The sequence below is a fragment of the Chinchilla lanigera genome, unplaced genomic scaffold (assembly GCF_000276665.1).
Source record: "Chinchilla lanigera isolate Chin_1 unplaced genomic scaffold, ChiLan1.0 scaffold00036, whole genome shotgun sequence".
In the NCBI taxonomy this organism is placed as follows: Eukaryota; Metazoa; Chordata; class Mammalia; order Rodentia; family Chinchillidae; genus Chinchilla; species Chinchilla lanigera.
Window position 1 is genome coordinate 5907555 of NW_004955437.1, and position 25086 is coordinate 5932640.

The following is a 25086-nucleotide window of genomic DNA, read 5'->3' on the forward strand; positions in this document are numbered from 1 at the left end:
AAAAAAAAAAAAAAATTTACTGAAGGGGTGAAGTATATGAGCAATTCTTGTCTTCTGTTGTCTATGTCCTTCATATACATTTTCGGTTGGGAAAGATCAGTTTCGATTGGGTGCTTCCTAACCCTGTGAGATGTGCCTACTCTACCAAAGATTCTAAAGCTTGCCTATGCTCTTGACTGACAAATAGTCTCCATCTCTCTCTTTTTGTAAAATAGTCTTCATCTCTTGAAAAGAGTGTGAGCCGGGCATGATGGCGCATGCCAATAAAAGACAAAAAAAAAAGCTTGTAATCCCAGCATTCGGGAGGCTGAGGCAGGAGGATCATTGAGAGTTTGAGGCCAGCCTGGGCTACAAACTGAGCTCAAGGCCAGCCTGAACTGCATAGCAAGACCCTGTCTCAAAAAAGACCAAGAAAAACGTGTTATGGCTTGTGTCTAGAGGTCCTCCCAAAGCCTCATGCGGTCACAGATGGGGCTTTTTCCAGAGGCCCTTGAATCTAGAGTGTGTGGCTGATTCATGGTGCAATGTTAGCATTAAAGGTCGTAGGATTAAGGGTGGGTGATTACTACATCAGTCCACTGATTGGTCTGGCACTACCCTAGTTCTTCTAGCCTGGATACAATACAAGGGGCAGGAAGTTTTTCTTGTGTCTTGCTTCCTTCTCTCCCTTCTGCTTGCCATGGACTCTTTCTCCTCTTCAATGTCCCTTTGTTGTACCACCCTGCCTTGGAGCCAGCCATTTATGGACTGAAACCTCTACACACTGTGAGCTAAATAAACCTTCCCCGCTTTAACTTTGGGTGTCAGGTATTTTGTCTCAGCAACAAGAGAAAAGTAATTTAGACAAAAGGTAAGGCTTTTTTTTGGTCTCTGTGAGACAAGGTTTCAATATGCAGTTCAGGCTGGTTTTGAGCTCACTTAGTAGCACAGGCTGGCCTCACACTTAAAGCAGTGCTCCTGCCTCAGCCTCCCGAGTGCTGGGATTACAGGCCTGTGCCACCACACCGGCCTAAGAGTAAGGATGTTTGTTTGTTTGTAGTACTGAGGATTGAACCGAAGACTTTTGCACTAGCTACATCCCTAGCCCTTTTTATTAATTCATTCATTGTGAAAGAGGGTCTCACTAAGTCACTATGTTACCCAGGAGCTGGGATTTGCAATCCTCCTGCCTCAGCCTTCTAGATTGCTGGTTTTTTGGGGGTTTTTTGGTACCGGCAATCAAACTCACGACTTTGTGCTTACCAGGCAGGCGCTTGTGCCACTGAGCTATATCCCCAGCCCCCAGAGTGCTGGTATTATAGGTAGCTAAATGAAGTAGAAATATTATAAGCAATCAGACAGGGCTAAATCCTGGAGGGGGGCCAGCACAGAAGATGAGAACACATCACAACTGCAGCTGGAGACGCATCTGTTGAAGGCCAGGCCTCAAGATAAAGGCTGCCTACAAGGCTCCCCGAGGAATAAGCAGTAACTTGGAATTATACTCTAATTGGTATCACCTGGTCCAATAAAGTCCGGAGAGACATCACTGACCCAGGTGGGTGACCAGAGCACCTGGACCCATCCCGTCCCAAAAATGCCTTTCTTCTTTCCCTGTATCCTTGCTAGTGACCTCTTCTCCGTTGGACCAATATAGCTAAGCGGCTCCCCCCCCCCCCGTAATCTAATTGGTTGGTTACAGTTTGACCCATGTTGTACCCACCTCATGATTCTGCTCCATAAAAACATTCTTCAAGCAGTGACCTGGGTGGCAATCCACTTTCAGATCCCTTCTTGTCTCTCTGGAAATTTCTCTCAATAAATCTTTTGACCCTTAACTTCTGTCGTTCCTTAAAATTCATTCTTCAATGTCAGGGGACAGGAACTCGGTGCATCTGACACCTAGCAGGATGGGGGTTATACCTCCCCCTGTGTCACTGGGATCACAGGGGGCACCCCCACACCCGGCAAAGAGCGTCAAAACCCGTGTGCACCAGCTTTGTCAGAGCGCGCCTGAGCTTGGACAGCGGGCAGGCGCCACCGGCCTGGCCAGCTCGGTAGGATCAAGCGTGCTCTCTAAGGCGTGAGAGCTTGCCCCAAACTGACCAGCAAGGTGAACTCTCTGCTTGAGGCTCTGTAAGGAGCCTCCGAGGCCTTCGGGTGAAGGTCCCTCCGGAAGGTGCTTCCCGATCCATCGATCCATCGGGGAGTGTTTCTCATCCCTTTCCGCCCGGCTCAAAGCCTCCGGCCTGACTCAGCCGGTTTGGGGCGGCGCCTACAATTCTGCATTTCTAGTAAGCAACCGGGTGACCCCGCGGCAAGCCGTTCGGCGACCTCACTTGGTGCCAGCATGTCACGGCCTGTGACCCTGGAATTTATCTCAAGGGTTTGATTATTCTGAAATCTCTGTCTGCCAGCTTTTCCTTCTGCATTCAAAGAGTAATAAAACAACAGCTAACTGTGTGCTCAAGAGAGGCCTGCGGACCCCAGCACTTAGAGAAAGTTCTCTGAAAGAGCTAAGTCCTGAGGCCGGGACAGGAAAGAAGAAAAGAAGACCTGAAGAATAAAAGGAGGTCATCTCACAGCAGGAGCTCCACGGGGGAGGAAACAAAGCAGAAGTAGAGAAAAAAGGCTCTGGACTTCTAGCAAGACCATTGGTGGACTTTAACCTCAGCAAAGGAGGGAGTGGACGGAAGAATGGGGGGTGGTGAGGGCAGGGGAGGAAATCAGGAGGCGGTGGACCCCTGACAGACGGGGAGGTGGAGCCGGGTGGAAGAGCGGACGTTTCTGACACCTTAGCGGCCACCAGCAAGAGCACACAACGGAGATCAGTACGTTAGACCAGGGAATGAGCAGAAGGACAGAAGAAGCCGGGGTTTACCGGGGTAAGGTGAGAAAGACAGTAGTTAGAGTTCAGAGGGTGAAGAGAGCCAGGCATGGTGGCGCATGCCTGGAATCCCAGCAGTCTGTAATCCCAGCACTCGGGAGGCTGAGGCAGGAGGATCATCATGAGTTCGAGACCAGCCTGGGTTACAAAGTGAGCTCAAGGCCAGCCTGAACTGCATAGTGAGACCCTGTCTCAAAAAAAAAGGGGCCAGGGGGCTGGGGATTTAGCTCAGCGGCAAAAGCGCCTGCCTGGCAAGTGCAAGGTTGTGAGTTCGGTTCCCGGTACTGGAGAAAAACCAAAAAAAAAAGGGGGCCAGAGATATAGCTCAGTGGCACGAGTGCCTGCCTGACAAGTGCAAGGTCCTGAGTTCAATTCCCGGTACCGGAAAAAAAGAAAAAGAAAAAATACCATGCCAAAACCCAATATTTTGTAAAATTAATAGGCACTAATACAAAAATGATTAAGAAACAAACACTTAAGACACAGGTAAGTCCCCTGTGTCCCCTCTGGCCCCATTTCCCTCCCTCCCTCCAGGGGAGCCGCAGTCCTGAGCTAAGGCCTCTGCATCCCGCTGCGTGTCACAGACTCTTACTACATATGTGTGTATCTGTAAACAACATGCGTTGCATGTTTTGAAACTTTCTAACTAGCATCACACTGTACATATGCTTCAGCAACTGGCTTTTTTCACTTGGCATTCTGTTAATGGAGCTCCAGTTTATTTATCTTAATTTCGCCATACCGTTCCATTATAGGAATATTCCTTCATTCTGGTGTCCTGTTATTCTTATTTTGAACAATACTCAATCAGTCAGCATTCATTTACACATCCTCTTGTGCAAAATTTTCTCTTTTTCAAATTAGGGTTTCTTGCCAGGCATGGTAGTACATACCTGGAATCCCAGCACTTGAGAGGCTGAGGCAGGAAGATTGCCAGGAGTTTGAGGCTAGCCTGGGTTACATAGTGAGACCTTGTCTATAACAAACAAACACCAAAAAATTATGGTTTCTCAATTCTCTTAGTCCATTTGGGGTGCTATAACAAAACACCATAAATTGGATAGCTTAGAAACAGCAAAAATTTACATCTCATAGTTCTGCGGGCTGGAAATTCCACGATCGAGGTACTGGCAGATCTGAATTCTTGTGAGGCCACCGAGTTACATCTTTAGGTTTGTAGACAGTTCCTTCTGTGCCCTGACATCCTGAGAGGGGCAGGGAAGGTCTCTGGGTCTCTTTTATCCAGGTACTAACTCATCCTCATGAACCAATGACCTCCCAAAGCCCCAGCCTCCTAACACCGATTCATTAGTGTTTAGGCTTCGTATATTAATTTTTTTTTTTTTTTTTTTGTCTTTTTGAGACAAGGTCTCACTATGCAGTTCAGGCTGGCCTTGAGCTCACTTTGCAGCCCAGGCTGGTCTTGAACTGGCAACCATCCTCCTGCCTCAGCCTCCCGAGTGCTGGGATTACAAGTGTGCGGCACCATGCCGGCCCTATTAATTTTTTTTGAGACAGGGTCTCACTCTGTAATCCAGGCCGGTCTCGAAATCATGGTGATCCTCCTGCCTCAGCCTCCTGAGTGCTGGAATTACATGCATGTACCACTAGGCCAAGCTAACATTAATTTTTTGAGAGGGCTCCAATATTTAAGCCATAACATCAACTATTAGTTATATAAAATAAATGTAAAAGTTGGTGATGAAATGGAACAGACAGGAAGAGAAATTATCAGGATATCCTTGGGTGGTAGTACATGCCTATAATCCCAGCACTCAGGGGGCTGAGGCAGGAGGATCTCTGCAAGTTCAAGGCTCCAACATAGTGAGTTGAAGGCCAGCCTGGATTACAAAACAAGATCCACTCTTCAAAAATGAAACAGACCAGGCTGGGCGTGGTGGCGCACTCCTGTAATCCCAGCACTCGGGAGGCTGAGGCAGGAGGATCATTGTGAGTTCGAGACCGGCCTGGACTACAAAGTGAGCTCAAGCCCAGCCTGAACTGCAGAGCGAGACCCTGTCTCAAAAGGACAAAAAAACCCAAAAATGCCAGCCCCAATCAGCCTATCCTCACCTTACCTGCCATTACAGAGTGGCCACCGAGCAAGAGGATAGTGAGGTATAATCTATATGACATTGGCTATCACCATGGTAATGACCAGCTAGGGCTTATTTTCCAGTTAGGTCCTATTTTCAGGGAAACACAGTCCCTAGAAATACCTCAAAAAAGCATTGCTAAATCACAGAACATGCGCAACTCCCACTTTGCTGGCTATTGCTAATATTTCCCTTAAAATCATTTTTCTAATTTTCTTTCTTTCCTCCTTACCTCCCTATGTGTGACAGTCCGCTGGTCCGTACCCTCACTGGTAGTAGTTTTCTCATGGGATATGAAACACGTCATACACAGTAAACCAGCCCTCCTGTGAAGGGTGGGGTTGCAGATGCCTTAGCCTGCACCGGCCACAGGGCTGTGTTGCTGCTGCTCAACTCGCTCGCCGTTCGACAGGAGCAGCCGCGGATGATACGCAGGTAACCAGCGTGGCTGCGCTCCATACAACTTTATTATCAGCATCGAAATTTGGACTTCGCTTGATGATCATGTCAGGAGACAGCTTTCAGGTGTTCAGCAATTTAAAAGCATAAAAACCATACAGAGACAGCGCATAGGGGAGTTTGGTGATGCCTGCAGTAAATACTAAAGAGCAAACACCATGAAGAAAAAGAAGATGTGTTACATGCAGTCAGATCCCTGTCGAAGGGTGAGCTTGCTGGAGAATCCACGCTCGAATAAACCATAAACTCCGTGGGAAAACCAAAGAGTGCAAAGCAAGGGGGTGGTGACAGGAGGTAGTGTGGCCAGGGGCCGTCATTAAGGACTTCCAGGGCGGGGCAAGGCCGTGTCCTCCTCCGGGTGACGCAGCACAGCGTAAGCAGGGGCAGGACGTGCTAGGTTTGCGTTGTAGAAATGTCACTGGGGTCCCCTAGCTGATCAGCAACCTTTCTGCTGCTCTTTGAATGAATTCCACATTCCTAACTGTGACCTAGAATCTCTGGGTCAGGGTCCCACCCCTGACCCGCCACTTCCCTGCTCCCCTCTTCTGAGAAGCGTCTGTCTGATTTGCCAGTTCTGGGGTTGCTGTGGACGCTCACCGGGGGGCCAAAGGCCCAGCGCTGGAGACCAGCGCTGTCCGCAGCTGTCACGTGACCTCCGAGTGCATGCGGGCATGCGGGTCTCTCTCCCTTAGGACTTCCTCTGGCCAGTGGACTTAAAGCTAAAGCGACAGTGAGCTTTAAGAGGTGACACATGTTTTCACTGCCCTGGGGAGCTACTGATCCAAGAAGGATAAGCGACCCGTGGAAACGCAAGCCAAAGCCTGGACCCAGACCACCCACCTGCAGCCGGGAGCCGGAAGCCTGAGTGAGGACAGCAGGTGCCGTGGTTGGGAGCCACTGACCGCTGCATCCTTGCGGGGCACAGTGGTGACTGCTGGAGTGAAGGAGGACAGAGGGCGCGGGTGTGAGCGGGGGTCCGCCTCCCAGAAGCTCAGTGTAGGGGAATGAAAGGCCTGGGGGTCTCTGCTTCTCCATGGCCTCGTCTGAGCGGCTGTGCTCTCACGCTTTCCTGCATCAGGACAGTGTCCAGCCCAGGACGCTGTGGGAAGCAGAGCCCACCGCCAGCACTGCAGCTGCGGTGCCCGCTACCGGCTCCCGACCCTTCCTGGTGGCCTCAGGGCCTCCCTGCTCCCCTGGGCCTTCCGCCTTGGACTTTCCCTTCCGGCTCCAGGCTCTCCTTGGTCAAGGAGATTTTATCGAACATTGAGCAAGCAGAGGCCCGGAAGGCGCTCGTGGGACCAGGCTCGTTCTCTCCGCAGGGAGGACAGTGTGTCCAGGCTGCTGGACGCCGAGAGCAGGGGAACCGGGCCAAGTCGGCCTGAACTATCCCAGAGGAGGCCGCCCCGGATCAGCCGCAGACGTGAGCCGCCGGCCACCCAGCACTGACCCCGACACTCGGCGGACCCCGCTGACGTCAGCCCAGCTCAGCCCAGCCCCACCGAAGCAGAACCCACGCCTCGGGGACTACAGCCCTACTACACACAGCTGAGGTTTCCTGATTGTTTATGCAGCGTTGCCATGGCAACAGATAGCTGACATTCTGATCCACAAGCCTACAAGCAATGCTCCTTCTGCCATCGTCAGCTGTGAGTTGTGTCTGTGACTTGCTCTAGGAAGGTAAATCAGAGAAAAACACAGGGTCAAGGGAGAGGCTGAGGTAGGAAAGACTGCAGCACGCTCATAGGGAGAGGCCTGGGGTCGAATGTGTTTGGTTGAAAAAAAGTATGTAAAAATAATGGTGCTATAGTTTCCTATGGCCTGGAGTAGTGGTGCACGCCTATAATCCAAGCACTCGGGAGGCTGAGGCAGGAGGATGACTGTGAATTCAAGGCCAGCCTGGGCTACAAAGTAACTTCAGAACCATCCTGGATTACACAGTAAATTCAAAGCTAGCCTGAACTACATAGCAAGACCTGTCAAAAGAAAAAAACACTGCAGTTTCCTATCTACCGTCTCCTATGGAAGCCTACGCTGGTGTGGCAGTTCTCCTTCCCTCTGTTGCTCCATCACCCAGGAACGGAATGCTCCAAGACGGTCCTGTAGGCCGGAGATGGCTCCCCCTACATCCACACTGCAGTCACTGGAACGGGACACAGGAGGACGCAACCTTTATCCTCAATACCGGATGCCCACGTTCATTTATTTCTACCCCTTTCAACTCAGGCTCGGAAATTGGTCACGTGACCAAACTCTACCACAGGGGAGGCTGGGAAATTGGTCACATGGCCAAACTTAGCTGCAAGGGAGTTTGGGAAGTACCAACTGTTCTGGCCAATAAAGTGTGTATGTAAACACTTTCTGTGGAGGGGGCAAGCAGGTGCTCCCTGCCTGTTAAAGGGGAAGAAGAGATGATAAGTAGAACAAGATCTCTATGGCAGACCTTCTGAGCCACTTTCTTCCTTGTCAAGGGGGCACGGTAGGGCAACTGGGCATAAAGCATTGTCTTACTTCCTGGGGAGGGAGGAGAGCTTGCTGGCACCCCCCTGGTGCCTCTGTGAGGAGCAGGGTGGGCTCCAGGGATGAGGTGTGGAGGGGAGGAGGTGAGAGTGTGCCATCCGCAGGGAGCACTGCTGAAGCGAAGGAAACCAAGTGGAGCAAACCGAGTGAATCAGCCCAGAAGCCTGCTAGGACTTTGTATACAGCAGGGTGATTTATTGTCAGAATGACCTCATCTCAAGTGGGGCTGGGGCTGGTGCCCCCTGTGCCTGAGTCAACACCAAACACCAAAGCATGACAGGGACTTTCTCCTCTTTCTTTATTTTTCTTTCTTTCTTTCTTTCTTTCTTTCTTTCTTTCTTTCCTTTCTTTCTTTCTTTCTCTCCTTTTCTCTCTCTTTCTTTCTTTTTATATTTTGAGACAGGGTCTCACTATGTAGTTCACGCTGGCCTCAAACTCACAGCAATTCTCCTGCCTCAGCCTCCTGAGTGCTGGGATTATAGGTGTGTGCCACCACACCCGATGGCACTTTCTCTTTGCGGGTTTAACAGGTCACCCATCTCTTCCTCCCTGGGAGAGTCAAAGGACGTTTGTATTGGAAAATCTAGGCCCAGGCAGAGATCTAGACTCTGTGGGTGAGTATGAAGTGTTGATTTGAAAAGTTCACAGAGGAGGCAGTCTTGGTGGTACACACCTGTATTCCCAGCACCTGGAAGGCTGAGGCAGGAGGATCACTGCAAGTTTAATTCCAGCCTGGGCTGAGTGAGACCCTGTCTCCAAAAAATAAAAAACGGGGCTGGGGATTTAGCTCAGCTGCACAGCACTTGCCTGGCAAGCGTGAGGTCATGAGTTCGATTCCTGGTACCGGAAAAAAAACCCAAAAAACAAAAAACAAAAAACAAAAAACAAACCAAAAAATAAAAAATAAATAAAACAAAGAAAACCACATTGCTACTAACAAAGAAGAGAAAATAGGTGTCACGAGGGAAATGTAATGATGTCTGCTGCCATGCAGCTTAATAAATACAAGCTTTACTTGCATAATAAGTAGTAACTACCCCTGACATAAAGTAAAAAAAAAAAAAAAAAAAAAAAAAAAAAAAAAAACCACTTATATGGCACAGTGCTTACTATGTGCCAGGAACTGTTCTGAGTGTTTAAAAATGTATTAACTGAGATGGGCATGGTGGCGCACGCCTGTAATCCCAGCACTCAGGAGGCTGAGGCAGGAGGATCGTTGCAAGTTCAAGACCAGCCTGGCCTACAAAGTGAGCTCAAGGCCAGCCTAAACTTCAAAGTGAGACCCTGTCTCAAAAAGACCAAAAAATAAAAAATAAAATAAAATACTAGTGTTAGCCAGGCGTGGTGATGCACACTGTAATCCCAGCACTCGGGAGGCAGAGGCAGGAGGATCACTACCAGTTCCAGGCCAGCCTGGGCTACACAGTGAGCTCCTGACACAAAAACACAAAACTGTTTTTAATGAGTCCCCGTCTGCGCTACGTGAGGATTCCTTTCCTCGTGGGGCGTCAATCCCTGTACACAACACAGCTTCTTTCATCTTACTTCCCCGCTTCCCCCTCACCCCACCCCCGTCCTCCACCACAACCCGTTTTCCTAACCACTTGCCCTGTGATTCTAGTGGTGTTGAACGACCTCATCAGAGCCTGCAAGACTTGCAACGACACTTTGCAAACAACCCATCCCATGCTGTGTGTGGCCCATTCCTGACCCCGGGCCACCAGGCACAGTCTGACCCGGAAGGACTTCGGGAAGACCTGGCTGGGCTCCAGGGTGCAGAGAGCGGGAGTTCCAATGGGGAGGACATGCTGCGGGCGGGGGAGGGCAGAGAGCGGAGGCTCACCGGTGAGCGCTTCCTCCTGGGGGTGACCCTTGCTTCCATGATCTTGGATCATGCGCGCAGGGATTCTGTAACTCTCCTCCTCTGGAACGTGGGTCAGCCTAGATGACTCACTTCTGAAGCAGCATCACCGCGGGTGATGCGCGTGGTGGTGCACAGCGGCAATCCAGCGCTCCGAGAGGCTGAGGCAGGAGTGTCAAAAGTTCAACCGGAGCCTGGGAAATTTAGTGACTTAAGGAGACCCTGTCTCCATAAAAAAAAAAAAAAAAAATAACATAAGTCAAGTCAACCTCCTGTTATGGTTTGTCTCTGGGTGTCCCCCCAAAGCCTCATGCAAGCCACGGGGCAGGCTTTTAGAGTTTGATTGATTGTGGGTGTGAGAGCTACACCTGCCCTGGGGTGGATAGTTTGCATATGTAAGGGAGAGAAAGAGGGTGCTTCTGGCCATTTCCTCCCTTTTTAGTGTTTTGTTGCTTTGCTGTGTTCTGTCGCCATGAGCTGTAGCTCTCTGCCATGTGCCAGTCTGCCTTATAATCTGCCAAGTACGGACTGAAACCTCCGCAAACTGTAAGCGAAATAAACCTTTCCTTCCTTAATTTTGGGCGTCAGGTATTTTGTCCCAGCAACGAGAGAAAAGTAACCAAGCTACCTCCTCTCCTTTAAAATGAAAGATTAAATTTAAATTCATAGGGCCAGGGATATAGCCCAGCAGCACAAGCGCCTGCCTGGCAAGTGTAAGGTCCTGAATTCGATTTCCGGTACTAAAAAAGAAATTTAAATTTATAAGAAGGCTGGTGATGTACCTCAGTACAAAGGCCTTGGGTTCATTCTCTAGTACCACCACCACAAACCACCACCACCACCACCAAAAAAAAAAGTGTTGCTATAGGGCTTCAGAAGCCAGTTTAAAAATAGAAAAAAAAAAAAAAATAGGAAGCTAGTTTAAGAAAAAGTAAATTGCCGTGTGTGGCCAGGAGTGGTGGTGCATGCCTGTCATCCCAGCACTCAGGAGGCTGAGGCAGGAGGATTGCCATGATTTTGAGGCCAGCTTGGGCTACATAGTGAGTTCAAGGGCAGCCTGGACTACATAGCGAGATCCCATCTCAAAAAAACAAAAAAGAAAGAAAGACACAGTGGGACAGCTTGCACCTGCGTGCTCTTTGAGCACACAGGGCGGCCAGTCCTCAAGATGCAGAGAAGCCCACAGGAACCATTTATACAGCGTGCTGTGTAGCCAAACTGTTTTATTTGTGTTTGCAGCTGCTAGAAATCAGGACTCAAGCTTGTACTTGTGTGCTCCACCCGCTACATCCCTAACTCCTAGTAGATCTTTCCTATGATTTCTTATATCCACATATATTTCAACTTTTTACTTAATGTAGTAATAAAAAGAAATCCTGCCGGGCGATGAGACAATAAATAAATAAAGTAAATAGACTAAGAAAATTTTGTTATGCATATTATGTATATAAAACCATATTCAAAATAAAATTAAAATATTATAATTGTTTTATAATCTGATATTTACTGCCGTTCCATTTCTGGTGTTTTCCACAAAGCCTTGTTCCTACATTTGTTTTTTGTTTTTGTTCTGTTGTTTTCTGAGACAGGGTCTCACCATGCAGTGCAGGTCAGCCTTGAACTCGTGGTGACCCTCCTGCCTCGGCCTCCCGAGTGCTGAGATGCCAGGCATGCGCCACCACGCCTGGTCCTACTTGTTATGGTTGTGCTTTGCCCCTTGTCTTCTGGAGTTGAACACTTAGCTCACGAGTCCGTCTTCTTTTCTGTTCTAAGGCTCTAACCGTCTCGGGCAGCACGTCTTTCTCTCGAGCCTGCAGGTCCAGGGCGGTCACAGAGCAGTGACTGCCAGGGCCAGGGGGCCCCACTTGGCTTCTGCAACTGCTCATCCACAGGGCTCCTGTGCCGCCTGCTGATCTCCTGGGCCCCCTCGCTCAGTTCTGAACCGTGCAGCTGACTGTCACCACCGAGGGCCGCGATGGACATGCAGGGGTCTGCTGGGAGAAGTAAGGGCACCCTTGAAACCACCTTTTCATAACCCTGACTAGATAGAAAAATCACTAGGAAGCCAGGCTTAAACGCCTGTCATTCCAGCGCTCGGGAGGCAGAGGCAGGAGGATCGCTGTGAGTTCAAGGCCAGCCTGGGCTACACAGCAAGACCCTATCTCAAAAAAGAAAAAAATAATAATAATAATAATAATTCATTTAAAAAAGTGGAGCCAGGGTGAAGAACCACTGCTCCAAGTCCCCAGCCCCTGATGGACCTGTCCCCCTCCCCGCTCCACAGGGCATCACTCCAGACAGACCTCCGTCTGCCCGGTGCTGTCATTTCCTGGCTCCTCCACGCTGCTCTCTGCGGTTTCCAGGTGGCCCGGGGCAGGGGACAGACGGCCCAGGAAGTGGCAGAGGCTGGGCCCGCTCACGTTGCTTGTCTCCACAGCAGGCCTGGGCGTGAAGGAGGCGCGCTGGTACGGGATGACGGCCCGCAGGGGCACGGTGCTGGCGGGCTCCTTCTCCATCATGGTCACGCACCTGTACCTCATCTTCGAGCGGAAGCACCTGGCCTTGGTCAACTGCACCGAGCCCGCCCTGGCCAGCAGGGGCATCCAGGACGTCTTCAGCCGCTTCATCATCTGCTGGAGCCTGGCCATCATGGTGCTCCTGGCGCTGGTCACCCTTGCAGTCAGCACCTTCCTCCTGTACTCCGTGTACGCCCAGGTCTACCGGGGCCTGCTGCTCTACATCTTCTGGATCACCTGCTTTGAGGCCGTCAACCTGGCCGTGCAGATCCTCACCGACAGCTTCAGCAGCGGGGCCATCAGAGCCATGCGCTGGTTCTGCTTCCTGTCCCGCACGGTCACGCACTGCTTCTGGCTGTCCTTCGTGGTCACCTACGCGCGCCTGAGCTACAAGAGCCAACAGCAGGGTGACATCCTGTCCTACAGAAGGCGCGGCTCCACAGCCACCAGGAAGTCACAGTGGTAGCAGCGAGGCCGGGGTGGCCTTGGTCTTCTTCCCCAGGGACGTCCCGCCCCGTGCTTAGGGTGCCTCTGTTTCCCTTTATTTTGTTGTTGTTTGCTTTGCCCGAGCCCGTGCTGCCACTCTTCCGGGGGAACGCGCCCAGGAAACTCAATGGCCAGCACAGCTGGGGCACCCGGGCCTGGAGGCCTGGAACAGCCCCGCGGAGGACCAGAGCCCCACCTTCCGCCTTCCGCTCGGGTCAGTCCCACCTTCTCGGGCAAAACCCGAGCGCACAGCGGCCCTGCGGCACCTTCAACCCCTACCCTCGCTCCTGACTTAACCCGGGAAGGGCGCCGCCGCGTTTACACCTGGGGTCCTGGCAACACAGAGGATTCTCTTGGCCGCGCCGCGGGTTTGGGCTGCGGCTGCCTCGCTGAATCCCCTATGCTGAATTCTACAGCAATAGAACAATAAAAATAGAGAAAAAAAATCGTTCTTCAGTTTCTGTCTTGCGTTTTTCCTGGCCTTTGTCAAACGCCACAGGCACTTGGTTAGTGAAAGGGTAGATATTAAGGCAGGCCGGGCGGCACACGCCTGTCATCCTGGCACTCTGGAGGCCGAGGCAGGAGGATCGTTGTGAGCTCAAGGTCAGACTGGGCTACACGGTGAGACACTATCTCAAAAAAACTCTTTAACGGGTAGATGTTAAACTTATTTCTGTGCCGGCCACTTTGGGGGGCAGGGGTACCAAAAGACTGTAAGGCATGAGGCCTGACCTTGAGGATTCCAAGGCGTGGGTGACGCAGCCGGTGATCCGTACGGCAGCATGTGACTGTCACGCCCAGGCCCAGAACGCGTCATGAGCATGTTAGGCTGTGGTGAAAAAAGATCCGGGCAACTTCCGCCTCACGCCTTGGACCCGATGTTGCCTTTTTGTTGAATAGCTTCTAAAGGTACAGCCGATGCATAATGAACTGCGCGTATGGACAGCAGGTTTCCATCCCAGGGGGCCGTCACGAAGGCCGCGTTTCCGAGCCCGCCGCACCGCGCACCCACGTTGGCGTGCGCGTTTCCGTTCGTTCTTCTCTTCTGTATTTCCTGGTATGAATGCACCGCGGCGTGTTTCTCCCCTCACCAATGGAAGGGCATCTAACTGCTTTCAGCTCTTAGTAATCATAAAAAAGAACACATGAGTCACTTGTGTACACGACTCACACTCTAGGCTGGGCCTGGTAGCGCATGCGGGTGATTCCAGCACGCAGGAGGCTGAGGCAGGAGGATCTTTGCGAGTTCGAGATCAGCCTGGGCTACAAAGTGAACCCAAGGCCAGCCTGAATTGCGCAGCAAGACCTTGTCTCAAAAAAAAAAAAAAAAAAAAAAAAAAAAAAGACTCGCATTCTCCTGTACCTTAGGAAATATTACGTGCTCTTTTTAAGAAACTGGCAACTTGCCAGGTGTGGTGGCACATGCCTGTAATCCCAGCACTCGGGAGGCTGAGGCAGGAGGATCTTTGTGACTTCGAGACCAGCCTGGGCTACAAAGTGAGCTCAAGGCCAGCCTGAACTGCAGAGCGAGACCCTGTCTCAAAAAAGACAAAAATGGGGCTGGGGATTTAGCTCAGCGGCAAAGCGCCTGCCTGGCAAGCGCAAGGTCATGAGTTTGATTCCTGGTACTGGAAGAAAAGACAAAAACAAACAAACAAACAAAAAGACAAAACAAAGAAAAGAAAAAGAAACTGGCAACTTTTTTTCCCAGAGCAGCTGCACCATCTCCTATTCCTGGGGGTGCTGTGGGACAATCCACCTCCTCCACGCCTGCCCCAGCACTGAATGTAGGCGGCTACCTTGTCATCAGAGCATTTCTCATAGGTTCACAGTGGTATTTCTCTGTGGTTTGATTCAAGTTTCCCTGATGACAAGTGACATCAAGCCCTTTTTCATGTGCTTACATCTTCTTTGGCAAAGTGTCCATTCAAATCTTTTGCCAATATATATAGCTTTTTTATTGTCAAGCTTGGACAGTTCTTTACATTTTATATTTTCTGGACAAAAGGCCTTTATCAGATACACGATTTGTAAATGTTTTTCCAGTTCATGCCTTGTTTTTCATTCCCTTACCAGGCTCACGTGAAGACCAGAGGTGTTACCCACACTCCCTCGGTACCAGGAATCAAACTCACAACCTCGCGCTTGCCAGGCAGATGCTGTGCCACTGAGCTAAATCCCCAGCCCCAAGACCAGAGGTTTTGATTTCAGTGAAACCCAATTTATCAATTATATGGGTCATACTTTTGTTTTGTACTGGGAATCAAACTCACAGCCTCGCACTTGCCAGGCAGGTGCTGTGCCGCTGAGCTACATCTCTGGCCCCCATACTTTTGGTTATTGTATCGGTCAGCTTTCCTGTTGCTGGGACAAAAATACCTGAAACCCATAACTTAAAGGAGAAGAGATTTAACGTGGTTCATGGTTTTGGGTGTTTAGTCCATGGTCAGCTGCCTCTAAAGCACAGATACATGGCGGAAATACCTGGTGGAAGAAAAAGGCTCATCTCATGGTGACCAGGAAGCCGAGGTGGAAGGGCGGAGCCTGGAAGGGAGATAGGCCACGCCCTCTGAGGCCACGCCCTCAGGTTTGTCTCTGCTAGCCAGCCGCCCCCCAAGGGTGCACCCACCTGTGAACGGAATGGGTGACTCCACTAATGCGTACATAGCCCCCAGTACATGAGACTTTGGGGGGATTTTGGAGGAGTCTAAACCCTAACAAGGTCTGCCCTTTCTTTTGTCAGATTCATTTTATATTTTTATGCTTTTGAGGTTATTGCAAAATGGTGTTCTTTCTTCAACTTCAACTCCTAATTGTTGTCAGTATACAGAAATAAATTACCCTTGCATGTTTTGAGACAGGGCCTCACTAAATTGCCTGGGCTGGTTTTGAACTTGGAATTCTCCTGCCTCAGTCTTCCCAGTAGCTGGTATGTGCCACCATACCCGGCTATTTTGTTACCTTATTAAGCATAATTTTTGTGCTATATTCCTGGCTGTTTGTACGGTCTGGAGTGTGCATCTCTAATTCATCAGCTTATCTTTACCTATTTTTCTTTGTTCTTTATTTATTCTTTGGGTTTCTCATATAAGAGAAACCATGTTAGCCAGGCGTGGTGGCGCATGCCTGTAATCCCAGCACTCGCGAGGCTGAGGCAGGAGGATTGTTGTGAGTTCGAGACCAGCCTGGGCAACAAGTGAGCTCAAGGCTGGCCTGAATTGCATAGCGAGACCCTGTCTCAAAAAGGCAAAAAAAAAAAGAGAAACCACGTGATATTTAAGTTTATGGGTCTGATTTATTTCACTTAACATTATGGTCTCAACATGCATCCATTTTCCTACAAATGACTCAAGTCTCTCCTTCTTTATGGCAGAGTAGTACTCCATGGCGTGTAGATACCTCATTTTCTTTATCTGCTCATCTGTCCGTGGACATTTGGTCACTGGGAGCTGAGCTGCTATCAACGTGGGCGTGCTCGGATCCTTAGAATGCGATGTCTTTAACTGGGGGTGCTGAGGGGTGGAATGGGTGCTAGCTAGAGTGTTCTAAGGATCCTGGAGGGGCACTGGCCCTGCCTGCGGCCCGGGCTCCCCCAACCCTGAGCCCTCTGGCTCTACCTGACTTGGGGGCTGGGCCTGGCCTCTCGGCAGAGCCCCTAAATCTCACATCCTAACCCTTCCCGCCACTGGCTACTGGCCCTGGGAAGAGCCTGGGTGCTGCCCAGCAGGCAGCAAAGCAGGAAAGAAAGGAAAGGGTGAGGGATGACCCCAAGCTCCTGAGGAACCTTGATAGTTTTCTTTCTCTTCTCTCTCTTTCTTTTTCTTTCTTTCTTCCTTCCTTCCTTCCTTCCTTCCTTCCTTCCTTCCTTCCTTCCTTCTTTCCTTTCTTTCTTTGTATGAAACAGGGCCTCCATATGTAGCCCTAACTGGACTCAAACTCTTGGTGATCCTCCTGCCTCAGCCTCCAGAGTGCTAGGACTACAGGTGTGTGGCATCACCCCCAGCTGATTTTTTTTTTTTTTTTTTTTTACCGGAAATCAAACTCACTACCTTGCACTTGCCAGGCAGGCGCTTGTGCCGCTGAGCTATAGCTCCCCCCCAATCGTTATCCTTTTTCAGAATGCACTCCGTCCTATTCCAGATCGGGGAGCTGCCGGGGGCTCCCAAACCTTGCACCTGTTAACAGCAACCGCAGGGTGAGGGCGACCCTGGGATGACCCCGAGCCAGTGGGGCCGGGAGCTAGCTCGGTCCCAGCGGGGACCAGGTCTCACGCCCCTCGACTTCCGGCCGGCCCTGTGCGCACGCTGCCCCTCCCTCCCCCTAGCGAGTTCCCGGCCGGCTGTGGCTTCTTGTCACGTGCTCCGCGGTCCCTTCCTGCAGGAGACGCCGGTGGTGGGACGCGGCTCCATGGACGCCAGGAAGGTGACCCTGCTGGTCGGCCTCTTCTCCATCCTCAACACCATCCAGTTCTTCATCTTCAGCTTCCACCAGCTGACGCACCTCGGCTACGAAGACAAGTTCAGCCTCTACCTGGACACGACGTCCAAGGTGGTGTCGTGGCTCCGGAACCATAAGAGCAAGATAATCAGCCTCCTGTCCGTGCTCACCGTCGCGGTCAGCTGCACCCTCCTCTACAGCGTCCACCGGGACAGCTACAAGGGCCCGCTGCTCTACGCGCTGTGGATCGTGCTCTACGAGCTCACCAGCTTCTCCCTGGAGCTGCTCACCGGCGGCCTCATCCGGAAGCGCTTCCAGGTGCTCCCGCGCCTCTACTCCTTCCTGCAGGGCTCGCGCATGGTGCTGCACTTCGCCTGCCTGCCCAGCGTGCTGCGGCACGCCTACGAGCTCTTCAAGGCCTTCAAGGTGGTCAGCAAGGTCGGCCACCGCCGCCGCTCCTCGGTCAGCACCTTGGACTCGTTGCAGGCCACCGGGATGAAGCTCATGTATCGCAGGCTCACCTAGGGAGGCCCTGGCCGGAGCCCTCTGTCCCAGCCCTGCTGCCTCCACCCAGTTCCGGAGCTTCGGGGTCCTTGAGGAGTGGCCCTGGGAGGGAGGCGGGCGTGGGTCGGTCGTCCCTAATAGCACCAGCCTCTTGCTTACGTAACCATCTCGTGGGTGTTTTGTCTCCGCTGCCTGCTTGCTCTCCGGCTCAGTTTCCTCCTGTGCATGCCCGGCTCTGCCGAGCCCTTCTGCAGCAGGGCTGCCCACGGAAATTACTGTGCAAACCGCGGTGATAGAGGCTGAGGCAGGGGAACCACCGCAAGTTCCAGGCCAGCGAGTTCAAGGCCAGCCTGAACTACATGGTGAGACGCTGTCTCAGAAAACAGAAAGAAAGATGGCGCACGCCTGTAATCCCAGAACTCAGGAGGCTGAGGCAGGAGGATTACTGTGAGCTTGAGGCCAGCCTGGGTTCCATAGTGAGTTCAAGGCCAGCCTGAGCTACCTAGGGAGACCCTGTCTCAAAATATAAAAGGAAGGAAGGAAGGAAGGAAGGGAGGAAGCGCTGTGCCATGCAAATGCTCCCCCCTGCTGTCCACCTCCACACATGACTGGCTCTTAAGCCCATGGCCATTACACCCAGGGGCTGAATGTTATCAACTTGATTCCATTTTAATTCATTTTAAGTTCAACAGCCATGTCTGGCTGGCTCAGAGCTGCCTATTGGGAACATTAGCTTCCAGTGACTTAGTTTACGCTGGCCTAGACCCAGAGACCCCCGTGTCACTCTGCTTCCTTGCTTCCCAGAAAGCAGTTCCTCATGTTAGTTCCTAATAGGAGAATCCCCATTCAAGAAAAGCTCCAAGAGCTGGGCATGGTGGTGCAGGCCTGTAATTCCAGGCTACAAAGTGAGCTCACTTCAGGTTTAATGCTAACCTGAACCGCACAGCGAGACCCTGTCTCAAAAAGACAAAAAAAAAAATTTAAAAAAAAAAAAGAATGATCACTTTATTGTTTGAAACAAGATCTCGCTGTGTAGCCCAGGCTGGCCTGGAACTCACAATGATCCTCCTGCCTCAGCTTTCCAAGTGCTGGAACTGCAGGTGTGCTCCACCTGGCAAGAACCACTATTTAAAATGGACTCACTTCAGAGCTGAGAGTTTACAGCCACTGATTTACTCCCCAAAGTACTGTTACTAAGATAAAAGGAGAGCCGTACACCAAGCACAGAGACACACATCCATAATCCCAGCTCCTTGGGAAGCTGAGGCAGGAGGATGGCAGGTTTGAGGCCAGCCTGGGCAACTTAGTGGCAACCTGCTTCAAAATAAAAAAGCTGGGAGCAATAGTGGACACCTGTCATCCTAGTACCTGGGAGGCTGAGGCAGGAGGATCACTGTAAATCCAAGACCAGCCTGGACTAATAGCGAGGCCCAGTCTCCAAAAACAAAACATATACATCACACACACACTCACACAAAACAAAAGATAAAAAATAAAAAGGGGCTGGGGTGTGGTTTAGTGGTAGGGTGTTTGCCTACCAAACCAGAGAGAAGAAAAAGAAAGAAAGAAACTTGTTTTAGGCTACTTCCACTGCTCTCAAAAACTGCGTGCATAAAGGGACACTGTTTGGGCTCGATCGCTACAAAGCAGGAGCACAATAATGATAATTCGCTTTTACTGGACACCTAGCAGGCGCCAGGTACTACTGTAACAAAATACAATCCACATCACCCCCGGGAGCTTTGGGCCGGAGGCAGTTCCCGCTGTGACCACAAGATGGCAGTCGGCGATAAGCTTTCGCTTAACAGCGCCGCCCCCGCCCCCAAGGATGACTGAGTGGGGGTCTTACGGTGCCTGGCGCTGATGAGCTGGAGCTGGTGGCCTCACGCAGGCAGGCCTCCTCCGGTTGTGACTGGCTAGTACAGAAATGCAAAACAAAACCTGGGCAGACTTCCGGGTTCCGACCCCCCAGCCTCGTGGAGGTGACTGGGTGAGGATTGGGGGCCTGAGACGTGAGTGTGGAGGAGGAGCCGAGAGAAGCATGACCCGAGGACTTGGGAAGGTTTAAGACACACAGACACCACACTGCTCCCTGGGCCGCGTGTGCTGGCGCACCCCTGTGATCCTAGCACCCAGAAGGCTGAGGCAGGAGGATCCCTGCGAGTTCGAGACCAGCCTGGGCTACAAAGTGAGCTCAAGGCCAGCCTGAACTCCATAGCAAGACCCTGTCTCAAAAAAACAAACAAACAAAAAAAAGTGAGCTACTTCTGATGATCATCGCTAAAGAACTGTTTAACTTTCATTTTTACACAAACACAAATCACACAGACACACAAACACACACATACAAACGCAGCCTTCACAAGTACCTGTAAAACTCTACATGCACAAACAATGACACATATACAATGTACGCACACACCTGCATATGTACACACACACACACACACACACACGTTCACAGCCTTTGCTGAGGAAATGAGAGACGTGGTCAGAGAGACGCAGAAATGCTACTTCCCAGGGAAGGAAAGCACCGCTTACCTGTGGGTCAAGATGAGAGTATCTGAAGAAGCTTCTCTTTCCCCAGTGAGTGGTGGGGCGGGAAGGGTTGGGGAGCGGACAGAGGAGGCCGGGTGTGGGGCCCGAAGATCTCTGGCCTTTCAGGAAACTCCTTCTGTCTCTCTCATGCGCGAGGTCAGGCAGCCTTTAAGATCACGTGTCTGCTTTGCTTCATTTAGCCTCCAGAGTGATCCTCCTGCCTCAGCCTCCTAAATGCTGAGTTTACAGGTGTGCCACCACACCTGGGTAAAAAGCTGATTTTAGGGGCCTGGGAATAGCTCAGCAGCAGGGCACCTGCCAGGCAAGCATGAGGTCCTGAGTTTGATTCCCAATTCCAAAAAATAAAATAAAATAAAATGGTGATCTTTAGAAATAAATAAAGCCTGAAAAATGTTTTGACTTTCTACCTTTTTAATATGTAAGCCAGGAGCAGGGCATGGTGGTGCACGCCTATAATCCCAGCACTCAGGAGGCTGAGGCAGGAGGATCATTGAGAGTTCGAGGCCAGCTTGGGCTACAAAGTAAGCTCAAGGCCAGCTTGAACTACATACTGAGATCTTGTCCCAAAAAGACGGGAAAAAAAAGAAAGAAAGAAACCAATAAATAAATATTAAGAGAAGTAAAAAGGGCTGGGGATTTAGCTTAGTGACACAAGGGCCTTCCTGGCAAGCGCAAGGTCCTGAGTTTGACTCCCATTAGCAAAAAAAAAGAGAGAGCGAGAAAAGGAAAGAACATCAAGAAGGAGGCTGAGTGTGTGGCACATGTCTGTGATCTCAGCTATTCAGGAGTCTGAGGCAGGAGGATTACAAGCTGAAGGACAGCCTGGGCAATTTAGGGAAACCCTGTTTTAAAATTTAAAATAAAATAAAAACCAAAAGGGCTGGGATACAGCTCAGTGCTGCCTGTGTCTTATCCCGAGTACAGGAAAGGGTGGAAGGATGAAAAAAAGGATGGAAGGGGGGAAAGAAGGAAAAAATAAAAATAAATAAAACATAAATTACACTGGGTGCGGTGGCACACACCTATCATCCCAGCACGGGAGAGGCTGAGGCAGGAAGATCACCGCAAGTACAAGGCCAGCCTGGGCTAGACAGTGAGACCCTGTCTCAGAATACATTCATTCATTAATTAAAATAAAATGAACTGGAATGATGGACTTCACTGAGCAGACTTGGCAGGCAAAACATGAGCTCCTATACGTTTGGAGGTGACACGCAGACCCTCTGCAGCCCTGCGCCTGGGTTACCCCTACACACACACACACACACGCACACATGCACACACACACACACCACTCCTGAGCTCCAAGATTTACCCTGCAGTGCCCAGGCGCCAGCCTTCGGGGTACAGCACCAGGGGCCCCACAAACTGGCCGTCTTCCCGGCCCGCGCAGACCGGGGCTCTGCAGCTGGTCAGCAATGAGGACATGTCAGAGTGACAAATCGGGGTCCCCACCTCGCGGTCACCCAGGAGGGTCCGCAGGCTCCGGGAGAGTCCAAAGGCGGAGCTGGCGGCAGGGAGGAGAAAGGGCAGGGGACAGACTCCAGCCAGAAGCCGGGAAGCTGGGAGAAACTTTCCCTTGTCTTTGTTTTGAGACAGGGTCTTGCTCTGTAGTTTAAACTGGTCTTGAACTCACTATGTAGCAAGGCTGGCCTCCAACTTCTGGTGACCCTCCTGCCTCAGCCTCCCTCACCCTCCTAAGGAAGAACTTTCTCTCTTGCAAGGGTAATAAACTCAGGTGGGGGAGGACAAGGCAACAAGATGTCCCTGATGGGGGTGCTCTGCCAGCTAGGGGGTGCTCCGCCAGCTAGGGGGTGCTCCGTGGTGTGGCCGGGGGCCAGGCAGTGAGCTGTGGGGCGTGGGTGTCAGTGGGGGGTCTAACTTAGCACCTGGAGACGACCTCTGAATCCACCCTTCGCTCCTGGGGGCTTCTGGGGAAAAAGGTGTTGATTTAAACAAATGATACACAACTTGTGAAATACGACTTTTCCCACGCCAGGGAACTGTGTGCTCGCCCCTGTGCTTAAACCCTTGAAGTATCCAGTTGCCCTCCCAGTGTGCAGTTCTGGGACTTGCGGGGGGCTGTTCCTGAAATTTTTGTTTGCTTTTTCTTTTCTTTTCCTTCTTTCCTATAGGGACTGAACCCAGGCCCTTCTCACTGTGCTATATCCACAGCCCTTTTTATTTTTTATCTTGGGATAGGATCTCACTAAGTGACTAAGTCATCGAGGCTGGCCTTGAACTCATGGAGATCCTCCTGCCTCATCCGCCTAGAGTGCTGGGACTACGCACATGAACCAGCACCCCTGGGTTTGTCTTAGTACATTATGTTTTTCTAGACTTCAGGCTGCCACGTGGGTCTCAACGAAAAGAAGGAACAATTGAGATCTGACCCCGTCTCAGTCAACATTTCCCAACCTAACTGATTTTTGTCTTATTAAGAAGATGCCTAGGGGCTGGGGATTTAGCTCAGCGGCAAAGCGCCTGCCTGGCAAGCGCAAGGTCGTGAGTTCGGTTCCCGGTACTGGAGAAAAACCAAAAAAAAAAAAGAAAAAAAAAAAGAAAAAGAAGATGCCTAGAGCCTGCAGGCCTGGTGGTGCACGCCTGTCATCCCAGCCCCGGGGAGGCTGAGGCAGGAGAATCGCATGAAGTTCGAGGCCAGCCTGGGTTCCACAGTGAGTCCTGTCTCAAACCATCTCCTTTGCATTCGTTCTCTGGGGATCCGCGCACCTCCCCCCCGCGGGGCTGGTGGGGCTTAAATCTCAAACGTCCTGGGGCCTCCTGCGCCCCAGGAGGGCTTTGCGGAGGTCTTGGCTTTAGGGCAGACAGCTCGCAGGTGGCGAGGCTAGGACGGAGGGGCGGGCACTGCGTGGGCGTGGCCTGGGCGGGTCCTCCCCTTCTCTCTGCTTCCGGTCCCCCTGCCTGCGAGCCCGCGGACCACGCATTGAAACCTACAGAACCGTGAGCGAAAATAGACCTCTCCTCCTCTCTGAACTGTGGGTGTCAGGTATTTTTATCCCAGCAATGAGAAAAGTGACTAAGACACTGCTGTTGGTTATTACTTATTTTTGTATTGAGGTTTTTTTTTTTTTTTTTGAGACAGGGTCTCGCTAGGTAGCTCAGACTGGCCTTGAACTCTTGGCTATCCTCCTGCCTCAGCCTCCCGAGTTCTGCGATGACAGGCGCGCGCCATCCTAGCCAGCTTGATAAATTATTTCGTTTCCGGGTCTTGGTTTTCTCATCTCTTACCAGAAAAATGATCGTACACTCGTGAGCCCTCTGTCCGTGAGAGAGGGGCTGGGTGGCAGGCTGCAGGCCAGGACAGGGAACTGCCCGGCAGGTGGAGAGGTCCGCATCCTGGCAAGGGGCGTGCCCCTCCGCCACACCCCCCAGCAGGCACTGCGCGAGGGCGCCTTCGCGCGGGGGAAATCACCTCCAGGCAGCATGGTTTGGCAAATGTTCCTCGCCTTCCTCTCTGCATCAATGAAATGTGCTGGAGGCGGAACCGCGTTCCACAGCCACGGTCGCATTTTAAGCTCCCTTTCCCGTCAGATTATTCACATCCCCGCCCACTTTTCCCCATGAACTGATATAAATAAACGAGACTTGGCTTGATACCGCCGCTCTTTCTACGTGACTGTAGTGTAAAATCGGAGCGATTTGTCATAAGAGGGTGGAGGGGGCAGGCGCTGCTACCTCCACACGATGGAGATAAACTTAGATACTGCGTGTTTTTTAAAGATCACTCAGTTAAAAGGGAAAAGTAATTTTCTGATGAAATACTAAAAGCGTCTTGCTGGCCAAGGTGGTGTACACCTATAATCCCAGCCCTCAGGAGGCTGAGGCAGGAGCATCCTCACGAGTTCAAGGCCAGCCTGGGCTACATAGTGAGTTGAAGGACAGCCTGAACTATATAGTGAGACCCTGTCTCAAAAACAAAAAAAAGTGTCTTACACAGCCAGGTGTGGTGGTGCACGTCTGTATCCCAGCTACTTAGGAGGCTGAATCGGGAGGATGACAAGTTTGAGGCCAACCTGGACAATTCAGTGAGATCCTATCGCAAAATAAAGAATAAAAGCCAATGGAGTGGTGCACACCTGTAATCGCAGCATCTGGAGGCTGAGGCAGGAGGATCACCAAGAGTTCGAGGCCAGTCTGGGCTATACAGCAAGACCCTGTCTCAAAAAAATTAAATAGATAGATAGGATAGAAAAATAAAAAGGGCTGGCAAAATAGCTCAGGAAAAAGGCCCTGGGTTCAAGCCTCAGTACCAAAAAAAACCAAAAACAAAACAAAACAAAAAAAACAAGTAAGCTAGGGCTTCTTTCAAAGCAAGATGATGAAGGTGACAGTGCTGGCTTCAGTGAAGACAGTGGCCTCACAGAGCCTCGCCGTGTTCAGGACCCATGTCTCCTGGGCCTGAAGCTCTACTCTTTTTTTTTTCTTTTTTTCCTTGTTTGTTTTGTTTTCCTCCCAGAACCAGGAATCAAACTCACGACCTTGTGCTTGCTAGGTAGGCGATTTGCCACTGAGCTAAATCCCCAGCCCCAAAGTTCCACTCTTTGTGCCAGCAGAAGACTTTGCAAGAACTGCCTGGAAAAAATAAATAAATAAAGTAAAATAAAATAAAATAAAGAACTGCCTGGAACTGCCCTGCGGTATGACTGCTCGTCTCCCGGCCGTGGTTCTCCACATCCACACCCCACACCCACAGAGAGAGGCAAGGGAGTCTGGGGGATTTTTTTTTTTTTTTTTTTTTTTGTCTTTTTGAGACAGGGTCTTGCT

General features: G+C 51.0%; 2 protein-coding genes across 3 annotated transcripts in view; both read left to right on the plus strand.

Moving 5' to 3' along the window:
- Positions 1-17905, plus strand: part of LOC106149133 (transmembrane protein 217-like) — a 21911-nt gene extending 4006 nt beyond the window's left edge. For both annotated transcript variants that reach the window (XM_013517045.1, XM_013517046.1), the window contains exon 2: positions 17182-17905. In XM_013517045.1, the coding sequence (XP_013372499.1) occupies positions 17209-17763 (555 nt within the window). In that variant the 5' untranslated portion in view covers positions 17182-17208 and the 3' untranslated portion in view covers positions 17764-17905. The remainder of the gene's footprint in view (positions 1-17181) is intronic.
- Positions 11714-13252, plus strand: LOC102019732 (transmembrane protein 217). The gene is made up of 2 exons (XM_013517044.1): positions 11714-11802; positions 12237-13252. The coding sequence occupies exons 1-2, from the start codon at positions 11775-11777 to the stop codon at positions 12779-12781; spliced, it is 573 nt and encodes a 190-aa protein (XP_013372498.1). The 5' UTR covers positions 11714-11774; the 3' UTR covers positions 12782-13252.
- Positions 17906-25086: the final 7181 nt, after the last annotated feature.

Excerpts from the sequence above, each read along its gene's own strand:
- LOC102019732 (XM_013517044.1), top strand. The coding sequence starts at position 11,775 with ATGGACATGCAGGGGTCTGCTGGGAGAA. Across the intron at positions 11,803-12,236 it reads GCAGGGGTCTGCTGGGAGAA|CAGGCCTGGGCGTGAAGGAG; the intron begins GTAAGGGCACCC and ends TTGTCTCCACAG.